The 27529-nt window shown below is 35.8% G+C and overlaps 1 protein-coding gene across 7 annotated transcripts in view; it reads left to right on the top strand.

Annotated features, from left to right (window-relative positions):
• The window catches only part of GABRA6 (gamma-aminobutyric acid type A receptor subunit alpha6), a 35085-nt gene extending 7863 nt beyond the window's left edge, over nt 1-27222 (top strand). For 4 of the 7 annotated variants that reach the window (XM_069772670.1, XM_069772672.1, XM_069772671.1 and 1 more), the window contains 3 exons: nt 749-1008; nt 12215-12475; nt 17391-27222. In XM_069772670.1, coding sequence (XP_069628771.1) covers nt 749-1008; nt 12215-12475; nt 17391-17441 — 572 coding nt within the window. In that variant the 3' untranslated portion in view covers nt 17442-27222. Of the gene's footprint in view, nt 1-748; nt 1009-5711; nt 7872-12214; nt 15598-17390 lie in introns of those variants that run through there. The other 3 variants (XM_069772674.1, XM_069772669.1, XM_069772673.1) reach the window with 3 other exon arrangements.
• Nucleotides 27223-27529: the final 307 nt, after the last annotated feature.

The following is a 27529-nucleotide window of genomic DNA, read 5'->3' as shown; positions in this document are numbered from 1 at the left end:
CTGTACAGTCCAAACCAGAAAGAATAAATTAATGAATTCACATGAAGAACACTATGGAGCCCATAAGCTACATGGCCAGATTTGTTATGTGAAAATACATAAGCAGCTCTCGAGAAGTAGCTTTTCTGTCCTTCCGTATTTGTAACTATGAGCCCTTTCAAGTCAAGATACTGTTAGTGAATCTTAAAGACTGTATCCAGTGATTAAAGTCAACAGCACAGAGGACCAAACTCTTATTACTTGAAATATTTGGATTATAGCCTACCACTGATTTTAATGCACAATTCCATTGATTCAGTGAGGGTTCTGTAAGCCATGATCTGACCTGTGCAACAACAGGAGAAAGAGAGGATCACTGTTTGGAAATGACAGTATGTTAATCTAAATTTCTGCCAAACATTCCACATACTAACCTCTCAAGTAAAGTGTCTCTCATGGTTTCAGCCTGAATTTTGTTTTACCCATGTTTATCACAATTCTAAGAAGCTGCACCATGGGGTATATAGTTATCTTAACTTTCACTCTGCTCAGTGTATTAAGGAAGTTTGTTCAGAGCTTTTAGATGCTGAAGCCAGTATACATGAATTATTTAAGAATACAAAAGACTCAGCAGTCTTGTTGGTTAGCTGGTACACAGGATGACAGCTAAAACCAAAAAGGAGTTGTTTTATTTTTAATATATGAATTTAAGAGTAGCAGGATTGAAGCAAAATTCTAATGCCCCCATTTTCTTTCTTTTATTTTCAAGGAATCACTACAGTTCTAACAATGACCACTTTAAGCATCAGTGCGCGCCATTCTTTGCCCAAGGTGTCCTATGCTACCGCCATGGATTGGTTCATAGCTGTGTGCTTTGCCTTTGTCTTCTCTGCACTTATTGAATTTGCAGCTGTCAACTACTTTACCAATCTTCAGACTCAGAGAGCAATGAGGAAGGCAGCCAGGGCAGCAGCACTGGCAGCAGCACTATCAGCAGCAACTGTACCGGCAGAGGACGAGATTGTCTCGGTAATTGCTTGCTTTTCTGATAATAAGCATCATATAGGAAGAGGCAGCTGAAGTAGTGAATGAAAAACAATATTAAAGTGATCTTAACCTGAAACAGATTATGTAACCAGATCATGCCTATTTATCGAAGACATTGTTCTTATTTCAGAAAATGAAAAGACTTCATTTATTCATACTGTTTACTTAAATTTGAGGTATGATTTGCTAGAGAGATGTTTATTTGGTAAGATATTTAAGGAAAGCCATTAGACTGTTACCCATAGTACTTCTCTTGAGCAATGCTGTAGGCAGTGTGGTCAGGCAGCTGTGGTTCTCTCAGTAAGTCTGCAGAATTTGTAGGGCACTGTACAATGGAATGAACATGTGCATTGGCCAGATGATTATGGGATCACTGTAGTACACTGGTACACACCATAAGTGGGTCATCTGGAAGAAGAGGAATTAGCCTTTACATAAACTTGGCATCTGTTACTTTCATAAAAATCTGTGTTGGTGGAAGCTTGGGGAAAAAGTGTAAAGATTGAAGATAGATTTTAGTACATGCGAAAGACAGGAAGGCTTTCTAGTATCAAAAAACTATGTCAGAATTGCCTGTAAATATTATTCCTTACGTCTCGGGCTAAGTAATGAATACTGTCTCACAGCATATGTTAATATATTTATCACTATAGCCCTCCTGTTTTCAAGATCAGTTTTACTACCACCACATTTCCCATTTTGAGAGGAATAACAGAATTTGAATGATCTTCTGCAAAACCTGTGAGTCTGTAGTTGAATAAGGAAGTCAATCTAAGAGCTTTTGAATATCAGGGCAACATCTTACCCACCATATAGTAATTTTTCCACATTTATTTGTAAACAGCTGTTAAAATTACAACATTTAGGTACATAAAAAACGTTAAGTTCATAATTGATAAGTTCCATGTAATAGTGAACCAAAGCTCCACAGCATCTTGTTAGTGGTCCTCATTGGAACTAATCAACAAATGTTCTTCACTTCAATTGGGAAGCATTGTGCTTGTAAGCTATATTGTATTTTGCTTATAATTTTTATTAATATTGAAAAAAACGGAAGACTTTGCAAGATATAATAAAATGAAGAAATGCATTTTATTTTCACTAAATATATAAATGCAAAAAGAAGCAGATCGTTATACATTTACACTCAGAACCAGCCTTTTTTTTTTTTTAAACCACAGTTATATAAAGAAAATACAAAAGAAAGTGCAAAAAAATTAAAAGGAGCTTGGAAGCAAATGTTTGCAGAATCTCGCACTGATTTTGACGTGACAGCAGAAAGGCTGATTTAGTTTTGGCAATATTTGCAATGTTCATATCTACATTTATTTTAACTAGTAAACTTTTATAATTATATTTAAACCTTACAAAAAACAGTGAGAGGGAAAAAAAAGCATGCATTTGCCAATATTTAGGGCATACTTCCCCCTTTCCCAATATCATGGTATTTGACTGAGAAGTACTCTGGACTGAATGACCAGAACATTGAAACAGTAAAATAGCATAAAATAAGAAAAATACTGTTAAGACTGAAAGAACTTTAAAATGTACTAAAGCTTCATTTTTATTCTTTTGTTGACTTTTTTTTTGAGGGCAAGCTGTCAGAAAAAAAGCCAAAGAGATCACTTGGCTTTATGTAGCATTAAGAAAATATTGATAGCTGCTATATAACAAAGAGGAACAACAGCTCTGATCTTTCCTACACAGGCACTTCCTTATTCAAGTTTGAGTTAATCATAGGGAGGTTTCCAAGAAGGAAAAAAAAAAAAAAAGCTACCTTTTTTTGATTGAAGTCCCTGCTGAGTGATATGAAAACAGTTTGGCCTACTCTGCACGTGCTACTGCTGGTGAATTCACAGCAGATGCTACAAAGCCACCTCCATCACCCTCCCTTCCCCAATCTCTAGAAGACAACTGTTTCAAAGAATAACCCTCTGCATATGCCCAGATATACTAGAACATATTCCTGATGATTGTGGCTCCTCCAGTACTTGTGGGTGAGATTTACATGGTGCCTGTATCATTGCAGACCAAGCTAAACACAAAGTACAAAACTGCTGTTGTAAAAATTAATAAAAGAAAAAGAAATTAAAAGACTTCAAATTTCTTATCAAGGGCTTCAGCCACAAACAAGCACAGAGCCAAACTGAAGACATGCCTTCCTCATTTTGTAAATATTTACTTGTTTGCTTTTCCAAGGAAAAACGAGCAAAAAATAAACATCTAGGAATAAAATTACCATCTGGGAAGCACACTGCAATCACTTCCTCAAGACAATTGTTTACAACTAGCTAACAACATACAGATTTAGAAGAGTAGTAAACCCCATAATTTCAAGGTCCCAAGGTAAACTCGGTCTCTAAAACAGCCCACAGTGTCCACAAAATTCAGTAGTCCTGATCTTGTTCAAAGCTCATATTATCCAAGACAGTAACAAGTCCTGTAAGTCCACTACTTTTTTCTCACAGGACCAGTTCTCTATGAGAATGCACCTCTGCAGTAATAGAAAAAGCAAAATCAATGAGATCATAAAAATGAAGGGTACTTTACAGTTGAAGGGAAGATGATGTAGTCAAAATGGCTTCTAGAAAAATTAACTGTTGGATTTAAAAGGTCCCATTCCAGAAAGGCGTGCTGGGAAAAAGCAGTAATTACAGGATAACAGATTTTAAGAAGCTTTTCTTTTTCTTTTTTCTTTTCTTTCTTTTTTTTGTGTGGTGAAGGTAAGAGGGAAAGAACTTTTGTGTGCTGTCACATAGATGGATGTACTGCAGTCAGTGATATAATTTCAGCTGAAACAGACCTGAACTAGCTAATTTGAATGCTAACAGTGTAGTTAGCACAGGCTGATTGCGTGAGTATATGACCATTTCCTCAGGATTATCATCCTCTGCTGAGCTTTGTACTTCTACAGCTACATTAATGGTCTTAGGGCAGTTATGTTTAAATAAGGCACACAGCATAACACTCAATGTAGATTTAGGAGCTGTTTCTGAGATCCTGATTTCCCCTTTGTTGCCCCATACCCCCCAACTTGTTCCATTTGTTTGCCTCTAAATTCTTTCATCACTTTTCTTTCCAGATTTTTCTTTTTTTGGTTGTTACAATGCCCAATTCTTATTCTTTACCCCTTGTGTAATTTATCTTACCTCTCCTGCTCTTCTTTTTGCCTTTTCTCCCCATTTAGTCCATCTATCTTCTTACAATGTTTTCTAATTCACTAGAAAAAAAACCTATTAGAATCCACATCTTATACATTAAAATGTTTTTTAACTGTCTACTTTATTTGATTTTAAAAAAATAATTAAAATCTTTCCCTTCTGTCATACCCTGGGCTTTGGTACCTTGTCTTTTCTAATCTGTGATTATTTTCTTTTATTTCTTTTTGCTCTTTTAGATAGGATAGTAAAGTTTTTCATCCACTTGTAATGCTAGTATTTTTATTTGTGATGTTTAAGTGCAGGAAAGTTGTCGGAATTTTAGCTATAGGAAAGAGCAGGTATAGGACGAAGAGTAGTGGAACAGTGTGTCAAAAATGCTTACTGTCTTCTGCATTTATAGAAGTCAGATGGTGTTTTTACATTGAGAAAATTTCTGAAGATTGTAAAGGTTTACTTATTTTTTGGAGTCCATTTATAAAAATAGAAGCGAACAAGTGAGATGTACTTCCTTGAAAATTTTCATGGCTATACAACTGCCAATGGAACTCTGCTACCAATAGCAACATTAAGAGTAACAACATAGACTATATGTTTTTAATAATCTATTATCTTAAATTGCCTGAAGAGTGGCTAAAGAACATTGTGGTGGGAATAACCTTAGGCTGGCTGAACTAGTACTTTCTGTATGACAGGAGATACATTCTCCTGCTTTGCATAAGAGAAGCCCTGGGAGACAGTTTTGGTATAAATGAAAATACAAAGGAGTTATAAAACAGCCAGTTAGAAGCTTTTGCTGCTTGAGTGAGGGCCTAAACTCATCAAGATAAATGTATTTACAGAATATATTCCTTTTTTTAATTCCAAATTAACTGTGTTTCCTTAAAAAAAATAATCAAAAATCTTCAAAATCCTATCAAAAAGCCTTCTTCTCCCTTCAGTGTAGTTAATGTTATTTAAAATCTTGCTTTATTCAAATGAACAAATCTTTTTCTCATGGGTTTTTATATTGTAGCCGAAAAACCTGTACACTCGGAAAAGAAAGATGGCAGAAGACCAAATTCTGCTCTACTGTACTAATGAAAGTAGGAAAAACTCTGCTCAAGTCATTGGACTACACTGGTTTCAGTAAGAGAGACAATGGTCTGACTATGTGCTCAGTTAACTGATGACAGCCCAGCATGCCTGTTCTGGTTCCAGGAAAGCCACTCTATTTACCTCAGTTAACTGAGAGCAGAATTTGGCTTGCTCTCTTTGTCAGCTGCAGGCAATCCCTGTGTGAAATACAGAAGTATGGGTGTTCCACTCCAAAATACAATGGCAACAAGCTGAGTAGTCATCTGGACCCTGACAGAAACCTGTTTTTATTCACATGGTGACCAAGCTTGTTCTAGCATGTCAAAACCAAATGCTATATATATACATATATATAAAAAAATATTATGGCAGTTAGCTTTTTAATCCATTTCAAATGTGTATTTTCTATATCAATCATATTGTTTCATCATTATGGCTTCCTTTATCCAGGAATATCCCAATACTGGAATTTGCAGGGGAAGGGAAATTGGTGATACTGTCTGGAGTGCACCAGTTGAACTAATGCTCTGCGAGATAGGGAATACATGCCATGGGTCAAAAGACATCCTTTCCATGTGAGACTACATGTAGAAGACAAAAGATTGTTACAGGGTGGTAGCTTGATTACAGTTATGTTCTAAAAGACCTGTTGTTTTAACAGAAAACAGCACAGAACAGTGAAATACAACTGGGAGACCTTCCTTCTCCCTACAAATAACCTTGTCCCTGTGTTTCAAAATAACATGGTTTGGGCAGAAAAGGATTCTCATTCTCTTTAACAACCCTGCCCAACTGCAGAGCAGCCATATGTCACTTCAGTATAGAAGATTTAGTTTTCTATAATTATGTCAGAATATATTTGGTATGTTTAATGAATATCCTAGTGTAACTGAAAGGAGAGCACTTCTATTTGGATTATCAACAACCCTTCATGAGATCATCCTGGAAACAGCTACATGCATTAAAGTCTTGACTGAGAACACAGCACTTTCAGTCGAATTAGGGAGACCTTCCTGCTCCTCCACAATTGCAAATTATCAAATAGACTATTAAAAACAGACAAGTTTCAACTATATTGACTTTTTGTTATCTCAGCAAGGAAAGTAGATGCTGATTATTCGATTCTGCCTGAGTTAAATATTTGACTGACAAAGCCAATGCAGGGCAGTAAGGAAGGTTTAGATGTAGCTGATGTCATACACCAAAATAGAAAAATTCAAGATGAATTGGAGTTAGACATTTTTTTGTTCAACATTGAAGTCTAATCCCAGTAACTTTTTTGCAGGGGGGCAGTGAGAACAAAATCAAGTAAGTTAAATTATAGAAAAAAACCCTTAACAAGCCTCTCTAGTGCTGTTTGTGTAATTCTGTCTCATTTAGACACTCAAAGAAGTAGTTTCTATACACTGCAAAAATGTAGCAAAGTAAATGTAGAGACAGGGATTGTTCTGGACTGACACTGAATGTGACTTTGAACATTTTAATCTGTTTAACATAAACACGTATTTTGACAGAGGCTCTGTGCTAATTACATGATTTTTCTGATATGCTATATATAAATGTTAGGAAGAGACTCTACTACAGTACATTCACATTGAAAAGAGAATGACTAGGGTTCCAGTCTCTGCTCTTCTTAGTGCTTACCTGTTTTATATGACAGCAATTTTAATACAGTGGGCATGGTATATTTTTCAAAGTTATGCTTTCTGCCTCTAATGGCTCTTTAGATGTTCCATGCAAAGTAAAACAGCTTTGAAGTAATAAGGTAACAGCCTCTCCCCCTAACCACCTTCACCTGATGGTTAGGCTGTATTTTAAGAGAGGTGAATTTCAATCCCTGAAGGTCAAGAAAGAATTTGAACATGGCTTTCCCATGCTCCAAGTGAGTCATTTAACCCAAATGATTTAACCCTTTTACTAGGGTAAAGCACAAAGAAAACAAATTTGCATGTTATTCCTCATAATATTTCTAGGAAAGGAAACTTAGAATTCCTAAAGAGATGCCTGAAGTTAGGACTGTTAATGACTTCCAAACTATATTCAGCTTTTAATTATGCAGAACACTGTTTATAGATGTTTGCAAGAAACATTTTTTGAATCAGATCCCACAGATGAGATATGCAAAGAAATGTCTAAATTGTAGGTTATAATGAACCTCTGGCAAGAGATGGATACTTAAACTGCCAGGACTGTAAAGATTGAGGTACCTTAGTGCATCCCCACCAGGAGGTCTTACATAATGTGGTGAACTTTTCCTGCTCCAAGGTGCTGCGTATGGGTTGTTCAGTAGCTAAGCAGAGTTTTTCAGATCATAGTGTTGAATGTAGGGACTAAACTATGCTTAACTCCCTCTTTGGGAGCTAAGTCACTAGCATGTGATTTTATGTGTATAATGTGAATGATTGAAATTACTCAAACTGTATCTACTAATGAGATGGGCAGGGAAAATGTTATATATTTAATTTAGTATTCTGCCTTGTACAGACATTGAGTTTTGGTCCTAGGTTTTTTTGTTGTTTCTGGGGTTTTTTTTGTGTGTTTTGTGATCTCAGCAAAGTTCAATATCTTTAATCCAATAAATTATAAAGAAAAGGAGGAATAACACATTTTTTGTCTAAACATTTAGAGTTTATTCTCATGAACCTCTGCATTGCCTGCAGGAAAAACGGACATAAGTGAGTAAAAGAGAGAGAAGTAAGGCTATACAGATATGAACTCATTTAAAGTTAGCCAGAATCGGAGTGCATACATAAGATACCCATATTACTGCTTGGTCATAAACAAAACTGATAGTGAGAGTATGTATTTGCAGTACAAAGGAACAGAGAACAGTAGAGAATTTTACAGATATGAATTGCAGAAATCTCTTGAGGAAAAGAAACATAAAACCAAAGCACATTCATAAATCACAGTTAGCATCCATATAAAAATCAGAAAAAGCATACAAAGAATTCCGTTTACTCTAAGGTTATATGTGCTGTATTTTTTTAAATCTGTAAGGCAAGCAATTGGCCGAGAGCCTCCGGAGATATTCTGAGCATAAGCAAATTCTAATGATACTGATGAGAGTTGTGAGAGCAGCACCTTTATAGACAAGTCTGCTTTGTGAGCTTTCTAGGGGATCAGAGAGCTGAGCTGCAGAAGCCAGACTGTACTTTAATAGCTCATAGACATACCAGTCAATGTCTAGTCCAGTTCTATGGTATCTCACGTTAAAAAGTGATCTTGCAATCTGTTCTGTGTCACTGGGTAGTCATACGTAGTGACAAGTTTAATTGCCTGATGGGACTAACATTCCACATGAGTGCAAGAGGACTCCTCTGAATCAGGATTCAGTAACTTAACAGAAGTCATAATTTCATTATGACACAGTGTGCCATGCCTCAGGCTTCTTCTTGTTGCTCTTGCTACTTGTAAAACAATCCTTACTATTTGAGTGATTGGCTGTGTGAACTACGCAAAATAGGCTATTCAACCCTGTTTTCTGTCTGTGTTTTGCTGAAGTTTCACGATGATGTCATTGTAGGTAATCTGTCAAAAGGAAAAGTTAAATCTAAACATAGTAGACAAATGACTGTAAGCTGCTGTTCAGAACTCAACTGTAATAAGAAACTATATGGTTTCCTCTCACCACCTCCTCCTCTTAGTTTAGCAATGAATTCCAATGAAAAACATGAGTTGTGGTTCTGGGGCAGCAAGTCTGGTCTACAGTCAGCTACCACACTGAGAAACATCTTCATTACACATCTGAGATAAATCTGGACTTAGAATTCCATATCCTGGCTAGTGCTATACAAGAAAATAGTCCTCACCCTGACTTGCTGTATGGGCACACGAGGGTGTTAAAGACAGTGTAAAGAACTACTTGAGGAATTTCTTAATGATTTATATCAACTCTAAACCACCTCCTCAGCAGGTAAAGAGCATGACAAAAAACTGTGGCTTTACTGAAACAGTAAAATGCACTGGTCCTTCCTGAATATTGGAATAAGCTATTTTAGGTCATGAGAAGTTATTAATATCACTCCATTGATAGAAATGGACCTAAACTGGCCCCAAAATGGGAGCATAATCAAGTTAGTTAGTGTATTCCTCAAGTTCTGAGGATACATACTGACTCCAGATCTTCCTGTCCCCAACTTCAGATGAAATCACATTGAGATAATCCTCCTTCTATAGCAATTCTCCTTCTACAGGAATGAGATTTAATAAATACTATAAATAAAATAACAACCAGGATTACACTTTTCCAAGTGCCTATTCAGATGATCACAATGATTTTAATACCTCTACATTCTAAATATGTTCAGTACTGAACATCAGCCACAGACATTATGCTACATCTGTTCTGCCTACTATTAACTCCATCACCTCAGTACAATAACTCCCGATTCATGCTTGAATGATCCAGAGCAGAATTTGACCCACCTTATACCAGAACACTGCATATAAAAAGGGCTAAGATTCATCTTAGCACTTATATATTTAGGAGCCACTCATTCTCCACAAAAGGTTAAGCTATCTTGCAGTAAAGTGAAAAACAAGCTACCTTACAACTTCTACAATTCAGTTCAAAGCAGGGCATACAAGCAAAACTGAAGAGCAACTTGAATCAAAGCAGTAGCCCAGGCTTTGTCAGTCAGTCTGTTTATAGAGTGGGATTATTATTATTATGATTAGTGCAAGTGGACACGGATAACCCTCTTTCTGTTTCTGTGACACATCTGTAGATCACCCTCCATTTAAATCTGTCTTTTGCTTGCTGTGTTACTGGAATATACAAAACCAAACATCTACGTTCCAGATAGGCACAGCCCCAGAACATGAATGCCATTTAATAACCATTCAAAACATGACAAGTTGGAAGTGTTGATGGGTTGGAGGGAAAGAAAAAGAGCAATAGATAAAAGAGGTGCATATACAGGAAAAGAACTTTTTTTCTTCCCTTTTTTTTTTTTTTTTTTTTGCAAATAAGATGTTGTTCTCTCTACCTTTTACTTAGACTAAAATCAGCTGTGAGGACTCCATCTCTCCCTAATTTCAGCTGGATACCAGTCCGTTCATCCATGAGCAGAACCTGGCATCATGTTGTAGCAATGTCACTTGTTCTTATACTCTGGCAGTGACACTGACCACTAAAAGCATAATTCCTGTTATAACTCTGTTTTAAGTTATACGTGAGATACCAGGTGTTAGGCTAGTCTTTTATCTAGAAATTGTGTACCAAGTACAAATATAGGCAGTGTATTTCAGCAAATGCTTCTTTTCCTTTTAACGACCTAGTCATTTATCTGATTGACTAAAATCTGTTTCCATACATAGAAATCCCGCAAGATAAATCCCCAAAATGCTGACAGTGGGCTACATTAAAGTGAATGATTGTCACTAAATCATTCGCAAAGAATGACTTTGGAAATTGCATATCTAACAGAATTTACCTACCTTAAAACCATTCAAATGTTACTATTCTGTTTTACAATAGATATATATGCTGTTGTATTGTAAGTTGTTTACATTGTCTAACTTCCTCATCAGCTTCAGGCATTCGGCCATCTAGTTCTGCTGACCAAAAAAGTTGCTTATTCAAACCCAAGCATAGCTGCGTATGTTGTGCAATTTTGTGCACAAGATTTTTCATCCATAATCTGGAAATAAGTTTTGCAGTTCTTTACTGATGAAGCTTTAGACTCAACTAAAATGTTGTATGTTAGCATTGCTTTTTAGAGTCAAAGGTATTTCTATTGCACCCTATTAAAAGAAAACTTGAGTACTTCATATCAAAACAATAAAAACCAACCTGACACTCTAGGCACTCTTCTGTATTTTCTCAGCTATCAGACGAATCTTATGGCTGCTGCCATGCATTGACATTACTAACGGTAGTCCTGGGTAGTGGCAGTACCAGCAAGATTTTTGAAAATTTCCTCCCATTTGATACTACTGTGAAAGTGGGTATCTGATATCCATTAGAGCAGGCTTAGAGCCTGTGGTAGGTCCTATTCCTAAGCCATTGCTGCAAGGAAGAAATCTATTACTTCTACTCTTACAAAAGTAAAAAAATGGCAACTTGGCCACAAATAAAACAGGTGTACATAATGAATATACATGACAGCCTAGCAACTAAGAGGTAAACTCTAAACGTTCCTGAGGTCTGGCTAAATTTTAAGAGTTTTCATACAGCTTGGACCTGGCTATGAAGATTGCACAAAATATAGGAATAATGTGGTTTCATTTTACCATAAATGAAAGTAAAAATAGTCCCATTACAGTTAGGATGAGTATTTGTCTTCAGTAGTATACATGAAACTGCTGTGGGAATCATGAGAGATATTTGAGAATGAAATTTCATCCTAGAAAAAACTACAGGAAAATTTAGCATTCATGTCTTCAGCACCTGTAAAGTTAGTCTATTTCTTTTTGTGCAGCACTTTTCTAGTTCATCAGCAGCTAGTTTGGGGACTAATAAGAGTGTGACAGCTTGACTCCATTCAGCGAGTGTTTACCAGAACTCATCAATAGGTTCACACAGTGAAGACTGCACTTGAGCCAGCCCGTATGTGCTATTTTGTTTAAACTTGATTCATATCTACATAAACTTCAGTCATACCAATATATTGCAATTTAGATACACCATTAACTTATTTTCTTTTCTTTTTAGCTCAATCTTTTCTTTTTCTTTCTCTCTTTTAGATTCTGTTTATTAGCATGTTAAAAATATGGAAAGCACATACACTTTTATGTCTTTGCAGCAAAGCTTTAAGGCCACAAATGTGCCTCTGTATATTTGCATTATTTCTGTGATTTCCTTAGGTTGCTCTATAGCAGAGAAGCAGCAATAAAATCAGAAAGTTGAGTAAAAAGGTGGAGAGAAGCCTAATGATCACAAAACCTAGGGTTCTGTATCCAAAAATCACCCTTTTTTTTTCTCTCCTTTTTTCTTTTTTCCTCCACAGCATTCTGACTCCAATTGTAACCTGAAGAAGCGAGTAAACTCCGTAACATCTCAGGCAGATCAGTCTCCTGAAGCCAGCATAATATCAAATAGTGCATCTCAGTGTCAAACAGCGTCTGTTCCTCCACCAGCCCCACCGCCACTACCACCTATTGGAGGCACAAGTAAAATAGACCAGTATTCTAGGATCCTCTTTCCAGTGGCATTTGCAGGATTCAACCTGGTATACTGGGTCGTTTATCTTTCAAAAGACACTATGGAAGTGAGTGGTAGAATTTCTGAATACTTGCTTATAATATGTAATATGTTTACTTGACCAATATTATTTTAATTGTTCATTTACTCTTGCAACTCCAGTTAATCAGCCCTTTCTGAGGAAAGTTACTGATAATAGCTTTCTCTAAAAAAAAAATCAGCTGTGGCTTCCAGTAGTAGTGGCACTCAGTACAAGGCAGAAAGGCTATCTGAAGATGAGAAATGTAAACACTTATCTCTATGCCTTGTTGCACTGTGCAGAACACATTGTGTAAGACAACGTATGACGCCATTCTCAGCAAACAAACTAATCTTAAATCTTCCATTTCTTAATCTTCCTATCTGCAGTAAGGAATGGCAGAATTATCTGTTGAAGCAATGCACTGAAGGAGATAAGAACTGTAATATCTCCTAAGGTTTGCTCAGTGAGGTAATAAGATAACAGTCTCCCCAAAAAAACTTTCTTATTCATTCTAAACATTTATCCGTAGTGTGAAGAACTGACAACTGCAGTATACAGTTTGTGAATCAGGAGTCCCTGGTTTTATACATTTTAGCACTGGTTTTTCCTGTTTTTTCACATAGCTGAACTGTTTTATGCAGATAAAGCTGCTAAATTCTTTGCTTACGTTTGTTTGAATCAGGCAGAGACTGATCATGTCTTTAGATATCCATGAGGTCCAGAAGAGATGTGTGCCCTGCAAATTGAGCATGTCTAGAATAATCAGTCAGTGATTAGTCATTAAACTTTAAGTCTTTAATGCTTTAATTCTCTAATTTTTCCCTTTTGCCTAAATACAGCTAATGGTGTTCCATTTGCTCAGTAAAAAATATATTCATTTGCCTCGTTGCCATAGCGTTTTTGAATCTCACTGTATATTGCAGTCACTATGATTGGTACATTTAGCTTTATTTAGGACAGCTAGAGAGATAATGATGGTATTTAGATAGTACTGAATGCACAAAGTCCCTACATCAATAAAAACAGAGGCTGGCAATCTGGTATGAGTGGTGAGCAGATTTTACCTTTATTTCCTAGATTAGAGGTAAAGCCGGCCAAAGGAAATCTCATGGACAGCCAAGAGATGTTGCAGTTCAAAGTAACAACACAGTGCTGATCAGCTGATTGGTGGCATCTTGCCTCTGCTTGAAGCAGAGGCTACTAGCCCCTAATTTTGCTGAATTTTTACTACTAGTATGATCTGGAAAATGCTGTCTCTCAAAGACGGAGTGTGCTGCCAAGCAGCTTATATGAAATCAGGAGGGCAGGAAGATAGGAGGCACTATCTCTTACAAATGTTCCTGCAGATGTCTCTCTCAAGAGGTCACAGCTGCTAACTCCTGGCCACTCAAAATCTGCCCAATGCTAAATTTAACATTTGTGCCAGAGTTACTGATCCTGCTATTAAAATATTGACTATGTGTGCAAATTACTTGTCTCAATCAGAGAAGGGAAGTATCAAAAAAGCTCATGTATAATCATTACAGCTTCTGTTTAGAGGCCAGTTCCTCAGCTTGTGTAGCTTGCCATAACTCCAGTGATTTCATTCAACTATTCACATTTTGGATCTAGAAATACTTGGAACATAGTTGCCATTTCCCTTGGTAGTGATGAAATATTTACACTGAACCTGGCATATTAATAGTTATATTAGAACTAGGCTTTTAAAATACTTCTAAAGTCTAGGACATCGTGCTGACTACAAATATTTTTAAAATGCCACTTTTGCAAGCTCACAAACTCAGAAATTATTCTGTAGTAGCCTTATAGAATGACAGAAATGCAACAGCAAGATTTATAAAACAGAACAGTATTGACAGCTGGTAAACAGTTATGTAAAATGTTGATCAAGCTCTTCTTCTTAAATTACATTTTCCTGTTTGTGTACTCAGTTGTAAATAATAATGATTGTGATATACATTGCTAGGTTTCTCATTCGATATGTTTTATCACTTTACCAGTTATTACTTTCAATGAAATCTAGGATTGTTTCTGCTTTAAAAATATGTTAAAAATATATAAGTCTTTCCATTCAAGCAGAGGAGATACAAAAGTTAGGTGAGCAAAGCATGGCAATGCTTCAAGGCCAGTTCAACTGAATCACAGGCTCCGGCCCAAAAGATTAAATATTGGTACAGTATTATTCAGTTAAGAAATTTAATTTCTTTTAGAAGTACACATTGTGCAGTATTTCAGGTATATTAGCTTCTCTTTTTTGAGTTGTTACTCTGAGTTCATTTGGCTTTTGTTTAAAAAACAAAATGGGAAAAAAACCCCAAGTAATCAGTTCATTGAAATAACCAAATTTCCTGTGCACAAGTTCTTGTAGTGCAGCTTTCTAGGGTTTTGATTAGTGTAGTTTGAAGTGCAGAACATTATTCACCAAAGTTTGTCATTGTGGAGATTCCTAAACCGAACAGCTATGTACTGTCTTTGGATGGTGCATATGGAATAAATCAGGAAGCATTTCATGAATCTGTTTGTAAAGGCAGGCTATTAGCACTGGAATCAAAGGTATTTTTCTTCTGGCCAGACTCTTCCTTTGACTTGGAAGGAAGTGCAAGAATTGTTTTTTACTTCATGTTCTGGATTCAGAGCATCGGCTAGAATGAGCCGCCTTGTTAATGTAATGACATAGAGTTGCATGAAATGAGGAGCGCTCTCCTAAGCTGTTTGGTAGTATTTCTGTGCACTACTAAGCAGTTTTCTTATGGCTTAAGTAATGGGCCATATGTTACAGAAATGAAGAAGTCATTCTTGTGTATTGTATCTGATAATACTTAAAAGAACCTTGGGGCCTGAGTACTTTCCAAAGTGCTCCTTGGAGTACCTTTTTCTTTCCTGTCCATTTAGTCATTTTCTTTTTGGAAGACTTCAGGTTAATCACCCTTTCTTTTACTATACATGTAAACTAAGAGTATATTAATTACAGAGAAATTTTAGGATTTGGAAGTTTGTATAATGAAGAAGGTGTTTCTAATAAAATGTATGCCTTTAAACATTTGAATATTCTTTTTCAGAGCAGCCAGGATTGGGCAGATAGCAAGAGTATCTTAGACTGAACTCTGTATTTGTACTTCCATTTATAAAGAATCAAGTCCAGCTCAGCAAACTAGGAAGTTTAGTAGCAAACTTTCATTGTAAAATTAATCTTTTGCTATGCTTCTAAGCAAAATGGCAGCATTCTCTGAATGAAAAAATGAAAAAAAAAAGGAAAAAAAAATTCCAAGTTGAAATTAAGTGCTTCAACTGAGTGCTTTCTATACGTGGATGGGGATAAAATTATCTTCTGGCCTTAATATTTAAATAAATGATTCTATCCTCTATTGGAACAAGTGGGAAAACATTCTTATTCAGTAGCAGCCATCCACCATGCAACCTGATACATAAAAGATATTTCAGTATAAACTGGTTTGCATTGTGGAGTAGCAATAGCATTGCAGGACAACAGTTATATTGGTAGAAGTATAGAAGTGAAGCTAATGTAGTTCTCTGCCTGCATTTTGCTAGACAGCATGTTGTTAGAACCTAATATAACCAAAGGACAACATCAAAGTAGAAAAAAGGAGGTACTTGAAAATATGTATATGAAAGAATCCCCAGCTGAAATAACAGATCCCAGTTTTTGGACCACAGAAAATACTGATACTTGTATGATAAGCCCCTCTTTCTCTCAAAAGGTTTTATAACTGTAATGCTGACAGATGCTTAACTATAGCCATATCACTGTGCCATTTATAATATGAAAAAAATAAAGCATTAAATTTACTCTACGAGGACTTACTCCCTCACTACGTAAGGTCAGTTTGTAATTAATTTAGATGGAAGGTTTGAAGATGTGACATCCCCATGATTTATACATGCAAAATGGAACAAGCATGTTTCTATGGTGCATGTTCTTCTGTTGGATACAGTAATATCTGCCATCCACAAAAAGCTCTATACAGTAACAAACAATACACATTTGTCTAGATTAGCCAAATAGAGAAGTTCTTGAAAGGAGAACAAACCTATCTGACAAATGAGAAGAAGTTGTCCTAGCTTTTTATTTTGTCATACAGCATTTTTTGGCTTTGTTTTTGGTTTTAAATCTTGCTAAGTCCTTGAGCTGAATACTAATTTATGACAGTGACCTTGGTAGGTGAATTGCATGCTTAGTTTATTTTAAAATTTTCTTGATTTAGAATGCAAAGAGTGCCCTTTTAATGAGAAGAATACAAGTACTTAGCCTACCTTTGCCATATCATTCACAAGCATATGCTGTTCTCACATCTTCTTACCCATCTTCTTTCTAAAGTAACCTGTCTTAGTTTTTATATGTAACATTGTATTACAGTTTTTAATGTAATGAAACACAGAATGATGGAGTGAATCAAACTAAAGAAGGATATGATGTTAAAAGTTTTGATGATAAACTGCAGAAAAAGAAGCAGAGGCCAGCTTTTACATTTGGGAGCAGAGGAAGGTATAAAGTCACTGAATGTGCTGAATCCTGGATATTACTTGGATGCAGAGAACATAATATGATAGGAGAAAAAGAGTTACATAACAAGTTGAAGGAGAAGATGAGATGTTAATGATGTCACATAGGAAGAAACAATAACAGAAAGAAACAAGAACTGGAAAATTATTTAGCTTCAGTATGTTAATATTCATAAAACTTGCAGTGTGTATTGTTAACATCATGTTTCAGTTTAGACACTGGAAAAATAAAGTTCAGGAGAAAACAGTCATTGCCATACATACTTACAGTTGAGCTTTGATGATCCAGGTAATGAACATCAAATTCTAAGAGGATTCTCCCTTGTAGTGCAGTTGTATTTTGAGTCTGCTGAGAAAGTTAGAAATCAGGTGGGTTTTGTTCATTAACTTAGTTGTTAACAACCCATAGCTTAAACTTCTCTCTAAACTTTTCTTCCAGTTTTTTGAACCTACTGCAATGCATCTTCGAAATGACCATCAGTCCAACTGAAGAACAGCTCAAGGTTTCAAAGAAATCAGTGAAGGTCGTGTAGGGTTGAAGTGACTTCAAAGGATTTGTCTATCCACAGGTGCTCTCAATTTTCAAACAGGGAATATTTATATTGGACATCACCTGGAAACAAACTCTGGACAAATCAAAAAGATAGAAACTGCACAGGGTTCTAACAATACTTTCTTAAGATTTCTTACATTTATTCTACTATAAAAGTTCTTGTTAAATTATTTTGTTCAATTGTCAAAGAATGTGCATTTGTTCTGATATAAACAACTGAATGTTTACATTGATATAAAACATCAATAACAGGATTATTTTTTTTAAATACAATGAGGATTGCTAAAATAAGCCTGATTCTGAACTGGTATAACTTGGCATGGTTTCACTGAAAGGTTAGGAGCTGCACTGATTTGCAGCACTTGAAATTGACCCAAAACAATGTTAAGAAAACCTATGAAAGGGAGCTGCAATCCCATCATGTTTTCATCACCCTTTCATAGAAAAGATGAATGATGTATTCTGATTTTCTTTAATTTCATTTTCATCCCCTTTAATTTGAGATAATATTTATAAAGAACAAGATACAAGAAAAAAGGAAATAGAAACTATTTTTTACGTACTTTAGCTGGTTAGTTACGATAGTGTAATTCTTTTGGTTGAGAATGACCATGAAAGTACAACCAGACTAATCACAAGCAATTTCTTGGCAGGATCTAGAAATGCAGGACTGAGATATGAGGGAGTTTCCAAGGTCTAAAGCTGAATAGACAGAAAGATGCAGCTACCCATCAAGCTCAATGTAAGCCTCCAGCTCTAGGGAACTTCCTGGAAGCAAGTCTTGAATACCTAGCTAGGGAACAAGCTGCATTTTATCAGCTGATTCTACTGAACTGCCTGTAGCATACTCACTAGAACTTTTTTCCAGAGGCAAAGTACTGCCAGCATATTCAGAGTTTAAAGGTAATAATATTTTAATTTATTTGTCACTGTCAACACAGTCACAGGATTTCTTTCTCGTGTTTCATAGTAATCTATTATTTTATTGTATATTCACTCTTCATCTCCATAATCTTTCTTAAGAATGTAATTAGGAAAGATATGCCTAATCAAATCAAACCCAAGCCAGCTTTGTTGCAGGTGTAATGGACACTGGTGGAAGTCAAAAGCATACACTGAAGTTCTACATGCAGCCAAATAAAAATTAAGGACTCCTATCTTGAAATTAATTTCAGTACATTGAAATTAAATTAATTTTAACAGAAATGTGAAATGCTGCATTGGTTCAGGAAATTCAGGGTCTTTTGCTTTGTCTAAACAAACATCTTAAGTCACTGTGAGAAAATATTTTTGGGCTGATTAATTGACTCCAGTAGGTTGACAACTGCTTTATTGGCACTGGAGCAGTATTAACTGTCTGATGACCTAGCTCCAGCTGTTTTCCTCCTCCTATTTCAAGAGGAGTGTATAGCGTTTACTAGTGTGATAGCTGGGCTGAACATAAGAGATCACTTTTTGTACTCGCTGATCTTTAACTCTGAAGAGCTTAGTTAAGTAAATTTGAGTCAATAGTAACTACTGTTTGCACAGAGATGTCATGTCTGCAGTTTGCTTTTCCTGACTGGCTGCAGGCTGACACACTTGGATGTATATGTAAGTGCACTGAGTTCTTTCTTCATTTTGCTTTGAAACTAAAATTGTGACCGTTTTTCCCATTTTCAGCCTTTATATACTATTTTTTTAAAAAATTAAAATATGGACACTGGGCAAGTATTTTATAATTTGTAAATACATCTTATTTTGCAAAAAGCAAATTGTGCTGTAGGGATCTAGAGGTTATTTTTCAGTATAACTATACTCATTTGTTCTTCACTGACTAGTTTTCTATTTTGAGTACATTAATATCTATAAGAGTTTTCAGAGTACTTTAAAATTGGTTTATGCACAAAATGAAAATGTTTAAAAGCTATGGGAAAACAAGTGACCCTGAAGAAGTCAAATTTTATATCTGATCTTTGTTTGAAAGAAATCTAAGTATGAATTTTACAGCAAATGCAGAGAGTTACTAAATAGTCACTATTTCCTTGGAGTGTAGTATTTCAATGTACAAAATAGTGGAAACTTCCTGATTAGGAAGCTATATCAGCCACTTAAAAATGTATTAGCAGCTCTTGGTATTTAACAGCATATTTCAACATGACCACAGACTGCTTATCTTTTTCAAAGGAGGTTTTCATGTGGAAAAGATAGAGAACGAATGGTTCTCTACATCTGTTTCAACAGTAGGAAGGGAATACGTATTTTTCCTATTAAATGCTTTGTAGAGACACAGGTATAATCAATAATAATGTTAATAATGTCAAGTTATATCTTAGAATAAATGTAATTACTTACAATTAATGTCAGTTCTTAACAGTCCTGGTTATGGTCAAACACTAACCAAACAAGCAATACAGTAAAAAGAGCACATAAATAGAAAATGTTTATATATATGTATATATTTATATATGCATATATACACACATATTTCTGTAGAATATATAAATAATACATATTTGTCTATTTAATACAAATTTAAAGGAAATTAGGGGAAATGGGTTTCTTCCGGTATTTTTGACTGTATTGCAATAGGAAGAGCAGGAGGTAAAGTTGCTGTAAGATGGAAATTTGTATGTGCAAAACAGGACACTGCGGGGGAGAAGACGGGCAGTTACCTTGAGCTATCACACTCTGGTAATACATTATTCAACATTGACCTAACTTTCTATGTATCCCAGTAGAAAGAATGCTCTGGTTTTAGCCTGCAAACCCCTCAAAGGGACAGAGTGTAGCTTAAATTCATCTTTAGCCTGTTCTGCTTGATCAGAAGTGCAAGAAATAGAAGAACTGAGAACACAGTTACAGAATTATGTCATAGTACAGTAGAAACCTCAGTTACATATGAGTCTTTATTATTATTGATCTGGGTTTTTCTCCCCCTCACCCCAATTATTTTTTCATAATTTCTAAACCAAATAAAAATCCAGCAGTTTTAAGGTATAGAGACTATGCAATGGCACACTAGATTAGCCCTGAGATCATCCACTACTGTGTTCAAAGGATAGTCCTCACCAGAAGCTAAAGCAAGAGTTGGATAAACCCCAGAAATGTGAAGATGAAAGTCCTCAGCACTCTCTTGATATAGCATACTGTCCAGTGTTTTGATGCATCCTGTCATGTTACTAACTCAAGGCCTTTCTCTTATACATATGCAAACAAAATTCAGAGGTGACTTTGTCATTGCTTAGTTCATTACATTCTTGTTTCTCTTCCAGTTCATGACAAGAAGAGCATTCCTCATCTGCCTTCTTTATAGAAGTCATTCTTGCAGGATTTTCCTCTAATCAGTAAGCAATCAAAGTCTTTCAACTCTCCACATAAATGCTGTCCATCACCTGGCTTTATGGAGAAACCTGTGAAGAAAAAAGTCCTTATCCACGGCAGAATGGGTAGAGACTTGGAGAGTTAAGTATTCTGTTCTGCATCACTACTTCAACAAAATCATCACTCAGCCATGGCTGGAGTGGTGCTTGCGTACAAAAAATAAAGATCCATGGTTCATTTCCAGACAGCAGTTTGAAGCAAGTGATAGCAATTGAGTGTCAGCAAAGTATATGGTAGGTAGAAGTTAGTGACACAGCACGAATGAGACTCAGCCATGCTTTCTGAGATGCAGAAAAACCAGCAAAAAACCTATTCTTAATCTTGTCCAAAACCAAAATATATGCAATCTTTCAAACACAGATGAGGAAAAAAAACCTAACTTGTTTATTTAATGTAGTTATGTAAAAGACAACAAGTGATTGCAGAACTTCATAAACCACATAACATACATTTTTGCTAAATCACTTTGCAACACGTTTGAGTTGTTACCAAAGAGATCATTAGTTCATGAAAACATGATCTGACCTCAATTATGAGTAGACTATTTTTCACTCCATAAATAAGAGTAATCTCTAATAGTTTTAAGGTACTAAATTCTTTACACACCTTAAGGAGCAAATAAGCCTTCTTTAGGCCATATATAGTTACACATTCAAGCACTGCTGCAAAGGTTTTTCTCCCCACCTCACACCTGCTTTGTTTATGATAGTGTTTTCATAGAGCAGATAGAAATATTTTGTAATTTAAACTAAATAAAACTAACAGTCTAAAACTCTTTACTGGAATACTTTTGTCTGCTATTCCTGTACATTAAAAAAGCTTCATTACTAAACTGCCAGCTTTGCTTTGGTTAAAGTTAGGAAATATCAACTGTTAGAAGTTGACTTTTCTAAGGACTGTAAATTCAGCGTGCTGATTTAAAGTACATGGAGACATGGTGTTCCAAATAGAGATGTGGGGAATAGTTAGAAGATATAAAAGTGGGTTCTCAGCAAAGAAGTCACAGGTTCTGTCTGCATGTGAAACAAATCATAGTAAAAGACAAATACTAAAGCTCAAACTATGCTCTTTATTGTCTGCTTTCATCATTTTCATGTCTACCAAGTGATCTGACTCAACTATTAGTTAAGTCAATGCATAACATTTGCAATCTCATTAAGAAATTTAATATATTAAAGAATTGCTAGTTCCACAGATGAGTCTATGGGAAAGGTTGGATTGTGATGGTGAGACAGATTAGAACTGATCAGAAATAGACTAGTTCTTCTATCCAAAGATTTGAATTTCACTGGATTGAACTTATTTTAAAAGGCAGAAATATCTTTGTATGAACAAAAAGATGGGTTTTGGTCAATAAATGTAATCAATATGCATTCTCAAGTTTTAGTAAGCTATACATTCCTTATGGACTAAAACTTGTGTACTTCTGCCCCCGCCCTCCTTACATGAGTAAAAGCTTGTTTCCTTTCTGATCCAGTCTTCACATAAAAACCAACATTAATTGCTTGGTATGAGATGTCTGCTTGCATCTCAAATCTATTCAAAAGTAAAAATAAGTTTTCTTTTTAAGCTTCATCAGTTTTAAGTTTTACCCATGTATACTTATTTTGAAACACTCCTTAGCCTTCTTACTTGTTTTCCTACAGATTTTTGTGAACTAAATGAATCTACTTGGAGAGAGGCCTTCTAGAACTGAGCAGCAAACAACTATCCGAATAACTAAAGTTTATAAGGTGTTACTGAGTGACACCAGATCAGCTACACAGCCCTGAAGGAATAGCTGAATAAGTATTAATAAAGAGTAGTTTTAGTGTTATGAATACATACATGAGAAACCCAGAGTGCAGCCTCTGAATTACCTACTCATCTATTGAATTGATTCCTGTACTACATGCTGCCAAGAGCAGTATTTCACTTTTGTTAAGTAATTTAATTCAAAACAGAAAAAAAGAAAATATTATAACAATAGTAAAGCAGAAAAAAAAATTGCATTAAATCTCTCAATGCAAGCAAAAGCTTGTGAGCAGAGTGGTATGTGATCGGTGTATGGTGTCTTCCATGAATGAAACAGATTCCACTAATGGCAGCCAGGGCTCAGAACATGGACTAAGGGCAAGAAATTACCTTATGTTTGTATCTGTAAAATGCAGACCTAGCATGGAGAAGCAGTACATTTAACATTACCTTTGGATTTTTCTGAATCTTACTTCATTTAGTTACATTTCTAGGTAGTTGGTTTTTTTAAGGAGTAAACTGCTGAATCACTCACAAGTAGACCTTAATAACACTGATCATGGTCTCTGTAAAATAATTCAAAGCATTTCACAGTGCAGCAACCATAGAATTCCTGTTCTCAGATTACTACTTCCCAGTTTAAGAAATAATGAGCACATCACCTGTATAGTCTTGGGTTTGAAATCATCCAGACATTTATACTTCAAGTATAATCTGTCTACAGATTATACTACATCTGTATCCCTCCAAAAAAGTCCTTTTCTGGTAAGATGGACAGAGCCTTTGCTGACAGAAGTCAGTGTATGTGTCTGACAGCTGCAGTCAGACTTCATGCTTTTAATAGTAACTAAAGTTTTTTTCAGGTAGGTTTTAAAATCAATATGACAAAGCAGTAAGTTTTGCCCTTAGTACTTTAAGGGCTTTATTCTGATGTTACTTCCAACACCGTAAAAGTGGAGTAATTCTACTGAAACAGATTGAATAAGACCAAAGTGAAAGGAAATAACAGACTAACTGGTGCTGTATCTAAGAAACTGTTTTAAATACCAGCCTATGTGATCACTCAGTTGTAATAGTACTATATTACCTAAATTTAATATGGACCAACAAAAAATTACATAAATCCATTTATCCTAGATTGAGATGCCTTAAAAAGACTAGCTAAAGAAAAGTAGAGTGTCTACAACTTTCAGTAATTACATGAATTAAGGCAAATGTATCCTTAAATGCTATACTTAGGAATACCTATAATAGTACTTCTTTTAAAGAATGAAAACAAAAACCAAACCATCATTTATGTGCCCTATGAAGGCAACATGAGGAGATTATAACAGCGAATAAAGGACAAAACCCTCAGGGGTGCAGGAACTTAGAAGCCAGAAAGACCACAGATGTCTTTATAAGAAGCTCTATATACAGTGTACCTATTTGCACTTCTATTCTGCAGGCATACAAAAATTCTGTATCAGAAAATCATTTTCTATGTTTGAGATCTATTCATTAACAGCTCTTTACAGAGCAGTCACAGGAGTATTATTGTGTGCTTGAAATAAATTAAAACCACTGGGTAAGTGTGCTCTATTCAGGACCAATAAGCAGCAAACAAAGTGAGTTTAAAACTCTAATTCCAGCCGTACTAGAAGTTAAGATCCACATGACTCCAACATCCTACCTTTATTTTAAGATTGGAAAGTAATTTATCCACTCACAAGGTATTGTTTCACTGGGGGCTGATCAAGGAGTCATGACTTTTATTAGTGAGCACCTTAATTTTCTGAAATCATCAGGAAAATATTCAGGTCAGTGATGTGCAAGCTAACACTTTTTCTCTCTACAGGTTCCATTTAGAGGTGCAGTAATCTCAAAACATCTCCCATGATACCCTCCCAAGGAAAAAATAATTCCTGGAGACACTAAATTGAAAAAAGTAATTGGAAACTGTTCTGATTTTAGTACTAAAAGGAGAAGGCAAAACTGGATTTTGTTACATGTTTCTGCAAGGGACAGTTTGCCCATTAAGATTATTCAAATAAATGTAATTTGTAATAGTCTCTGAGAAGGCATGCTGACAATAACAGACAAACTTAAGATCCACATTCACCATCTGAACCATATTCCTTATTGGCCACGCTACTCGTATTGCCTTAAAGGCTGAAGAGATGGTAAAAGTGTTGGCATGATTACAGAGAAAATATGGATCAAAGAGCAATTTTTATTTATGGTGTTGAAGGACAGTGGGCCTTCTAGTTCCTTCCCATTACTGGAACAGCAAAAATTGAGTGATACTTGGACTTGAGTGCAATCCGAACACTTGCTGCTGAATGTACTTTAGCTGGCGTTAGTGAAAGCCAAAGTGTCACATGAAAATTAGCATCAACAAAATCGGTAAGCAAACAGCATTCAAGTCAGCACAACTCTGCTTTACATTGTTTTCAGGGAAAAAAAAATGTTTCATTCTAGAGAGAGTAAAAAATTTCATCAGAAATTGTCAGGGAAAAGTTTTCCTCTGTCAGTTCTCATATTATCCTGCATACATTTCTAGATAGTTAAATAAAAACTCGATAGGTTAAGTCAATATGTGGTCACCAGTAGTGACACCATTGATGTGTCATCCTCACTTCAGCTATTATTAATACAGATGCTTTCCTTAGATGGAACACAGGTTCTTCTGTCTAGGAGAAATTCTGAGTAACGTTTTTATTTCCATGAAGTGCAGCTCAGTTTACATCTGAATGAAGGGACTGCACAAAGTTCTCCAGTAGAAAAAAAAGGGGGGGGCTGTGGATCAGACTCATAGCAAAACTGGTTCTTGCACTAGAAAGCTTAAATGTAGAACTGGCCAGAAAAATGATCCTGCATTCCCTCCCTGTGAGATTTTGATCATCATAGATTAAACCAGGGCATTCATATAAGTTATTTTGTGATTTTATTAAAACCAAAACATTAGTTTTCCAAATCATCTTTTTTTCTTCATTTTAATCCTTCTGGCTAAACTGTTTTAGGTTTGGGTCTAAACTGTATCCCCATCCCCACCACACCTTTCCTAAAGAAGTTAGATGATTTTTCCACTGAAAAAATCCCCAAAAGACTCTCCAGTGGACAAAAATTTTCTTTGTTGAAGAGACCAATTTTCCATTGAAAAACGGTTTCAACACAAATTCATCAGAATTTAGTTACCTGTAATGTATCCCAGATAGAAGAGTTGGAAAAGTAAAAGTGGTGACATTCAAGGAAGTTACTTCTTTCCTAATGATTGTACAAAGATCAGTTCACAGTGGAGTTAGTGATAAAATGCAGGACACGCATCCAGAATAGTATCCCTAGGATGGCATGCCTTTTATTATGAAGAACTTCAGAGAGTAGGAACTCCTTTACTTTGAGAGGAGATGCTTTCACTCTCTCTTGTGAGAATGCAACACTTGCTGCTGTAAATCTGAAGATGAAACAGAAAATTGACAGCACTCTCAACATTCAGTACAGTCCCCACATACGAGACTTAGTGCACAAACTGCAATGCAAAAACGGATGTGGCACACTTAGAGGACCATGACAGCCATCCCAGATACTGCCCGAGATACAGGTACAAAATACGTTCAAGATTGTCAAGAGACTTTCAGAAAGGGCACAAACTGAGTGAAAAAAGTACCATGAACATGCCAGGAATGTAACCTGGCTGATCTAAGGATAACATGAGGCAGTGCAGATATTCACACACAACAGTAAGGAATTATGACCTAATTGCAGAGAATGGTTATAACCTGACTTATACAGCCAAAGGTCTTCTGTTCCAGACACTCGCTGGAAGGGAGTGAATGCTCCATTATTGGTGATGAGCTGCTGCTAGTTGGGACAAGAGGGGCATGCATCTGCGACTCTCTCACAACTGTGAAAGAAAGCAGCCTCGACTATTTCAGCCATTAAATTATCTGTCTGAGTCTGCCTAAAAGTTTCTTCTTGTCTTAGAAGGTGTCCAGGAACATCCCAGTCCTGTGGAACTGACTGGTTCACAGATTCTTTGTTGCTGGAGATCACAGCAGTTGGTTATTTTTTTGGTTTTCTGGTTCATTGAAATAAAAATGATAAAAAGAATAGCAAACTCCACTTGTAACTCATTCAGTTCTATGGGATACACATTGCTGTGGCTTTTATGACAAGACTGTAGCCATCACCTGCTATCATCCAGTCAAGCCCATGGCAGTCAGTCTCAACATTTCTTTCTCATTTGTATAAAGTGTGGTTCCCACAATCTCATTTTCATTACTTCAAACAGGACTCACTAATTTTCTTCCAAAACATCAGGGCTATTTTCTTTCATAGTGCCAAAAACCCAAACTTGCTTTGTACAATTACTTCCTCTGTTTTTTCACATTAAATGTCTTTCTACAGTGGCTGAGTAACACAAATTGCTACTTTATGACATTTTTGTCAACTGCTGAATACTAGCATATCTCCTGATGGCTACTCTAAAGGCAGAAAGAAAGTATTCCAGAATATGATGCCTTCCACGTAGCTAAGGGCAGGCAAGTGATCACCATACACCTAAATCCCACGGTCCTTTTTGGGCACGCAATTCAGTCAAACCATTATTTTACTATAAGTGCTATGGACACATGTTTTTGCAGGATAAGCTAAGTTAACAATAATTACTTTGAGATCTTAAACAGGCCTTTCATCATCTTACTACTAATTTAAACCCATTTTGCATTCAAGGCTATTAGCATGGTTTTAATAGTACATATTTGTCACATAAACAGTATTTCATGTCCACCTTAGAATGCACAGCTTAGGAAAGACAATTTACCTCTTTGGTATTATTTAAATACAGTACTGTTTTCCTTGGGGAGAATGAGATGAGTCCTTAACTTTTTATGGCACATACAGCATGGAAAAAAAAATTAGCATCATTTATTTAATCTCTGTCACAATCT

Source organism: Haliaeetus albicilla, chromosome 27, assembly GCF_947461875.1.
Source record: "Haliaeetus albicilla chromosome 27, bHalAlb1.1, whole genome shotgun sequence".
NCBI lineage: Eukaryota > Metazoa > Chordata > Aves > Accipitriformes > Accipitridae > Haliaeetus > Haliaeetus albicilla.
Note: the sequence above shows the minus strand (reverse complement) of the source record. Positions and strands in the feature narration are given on the sequence as shown.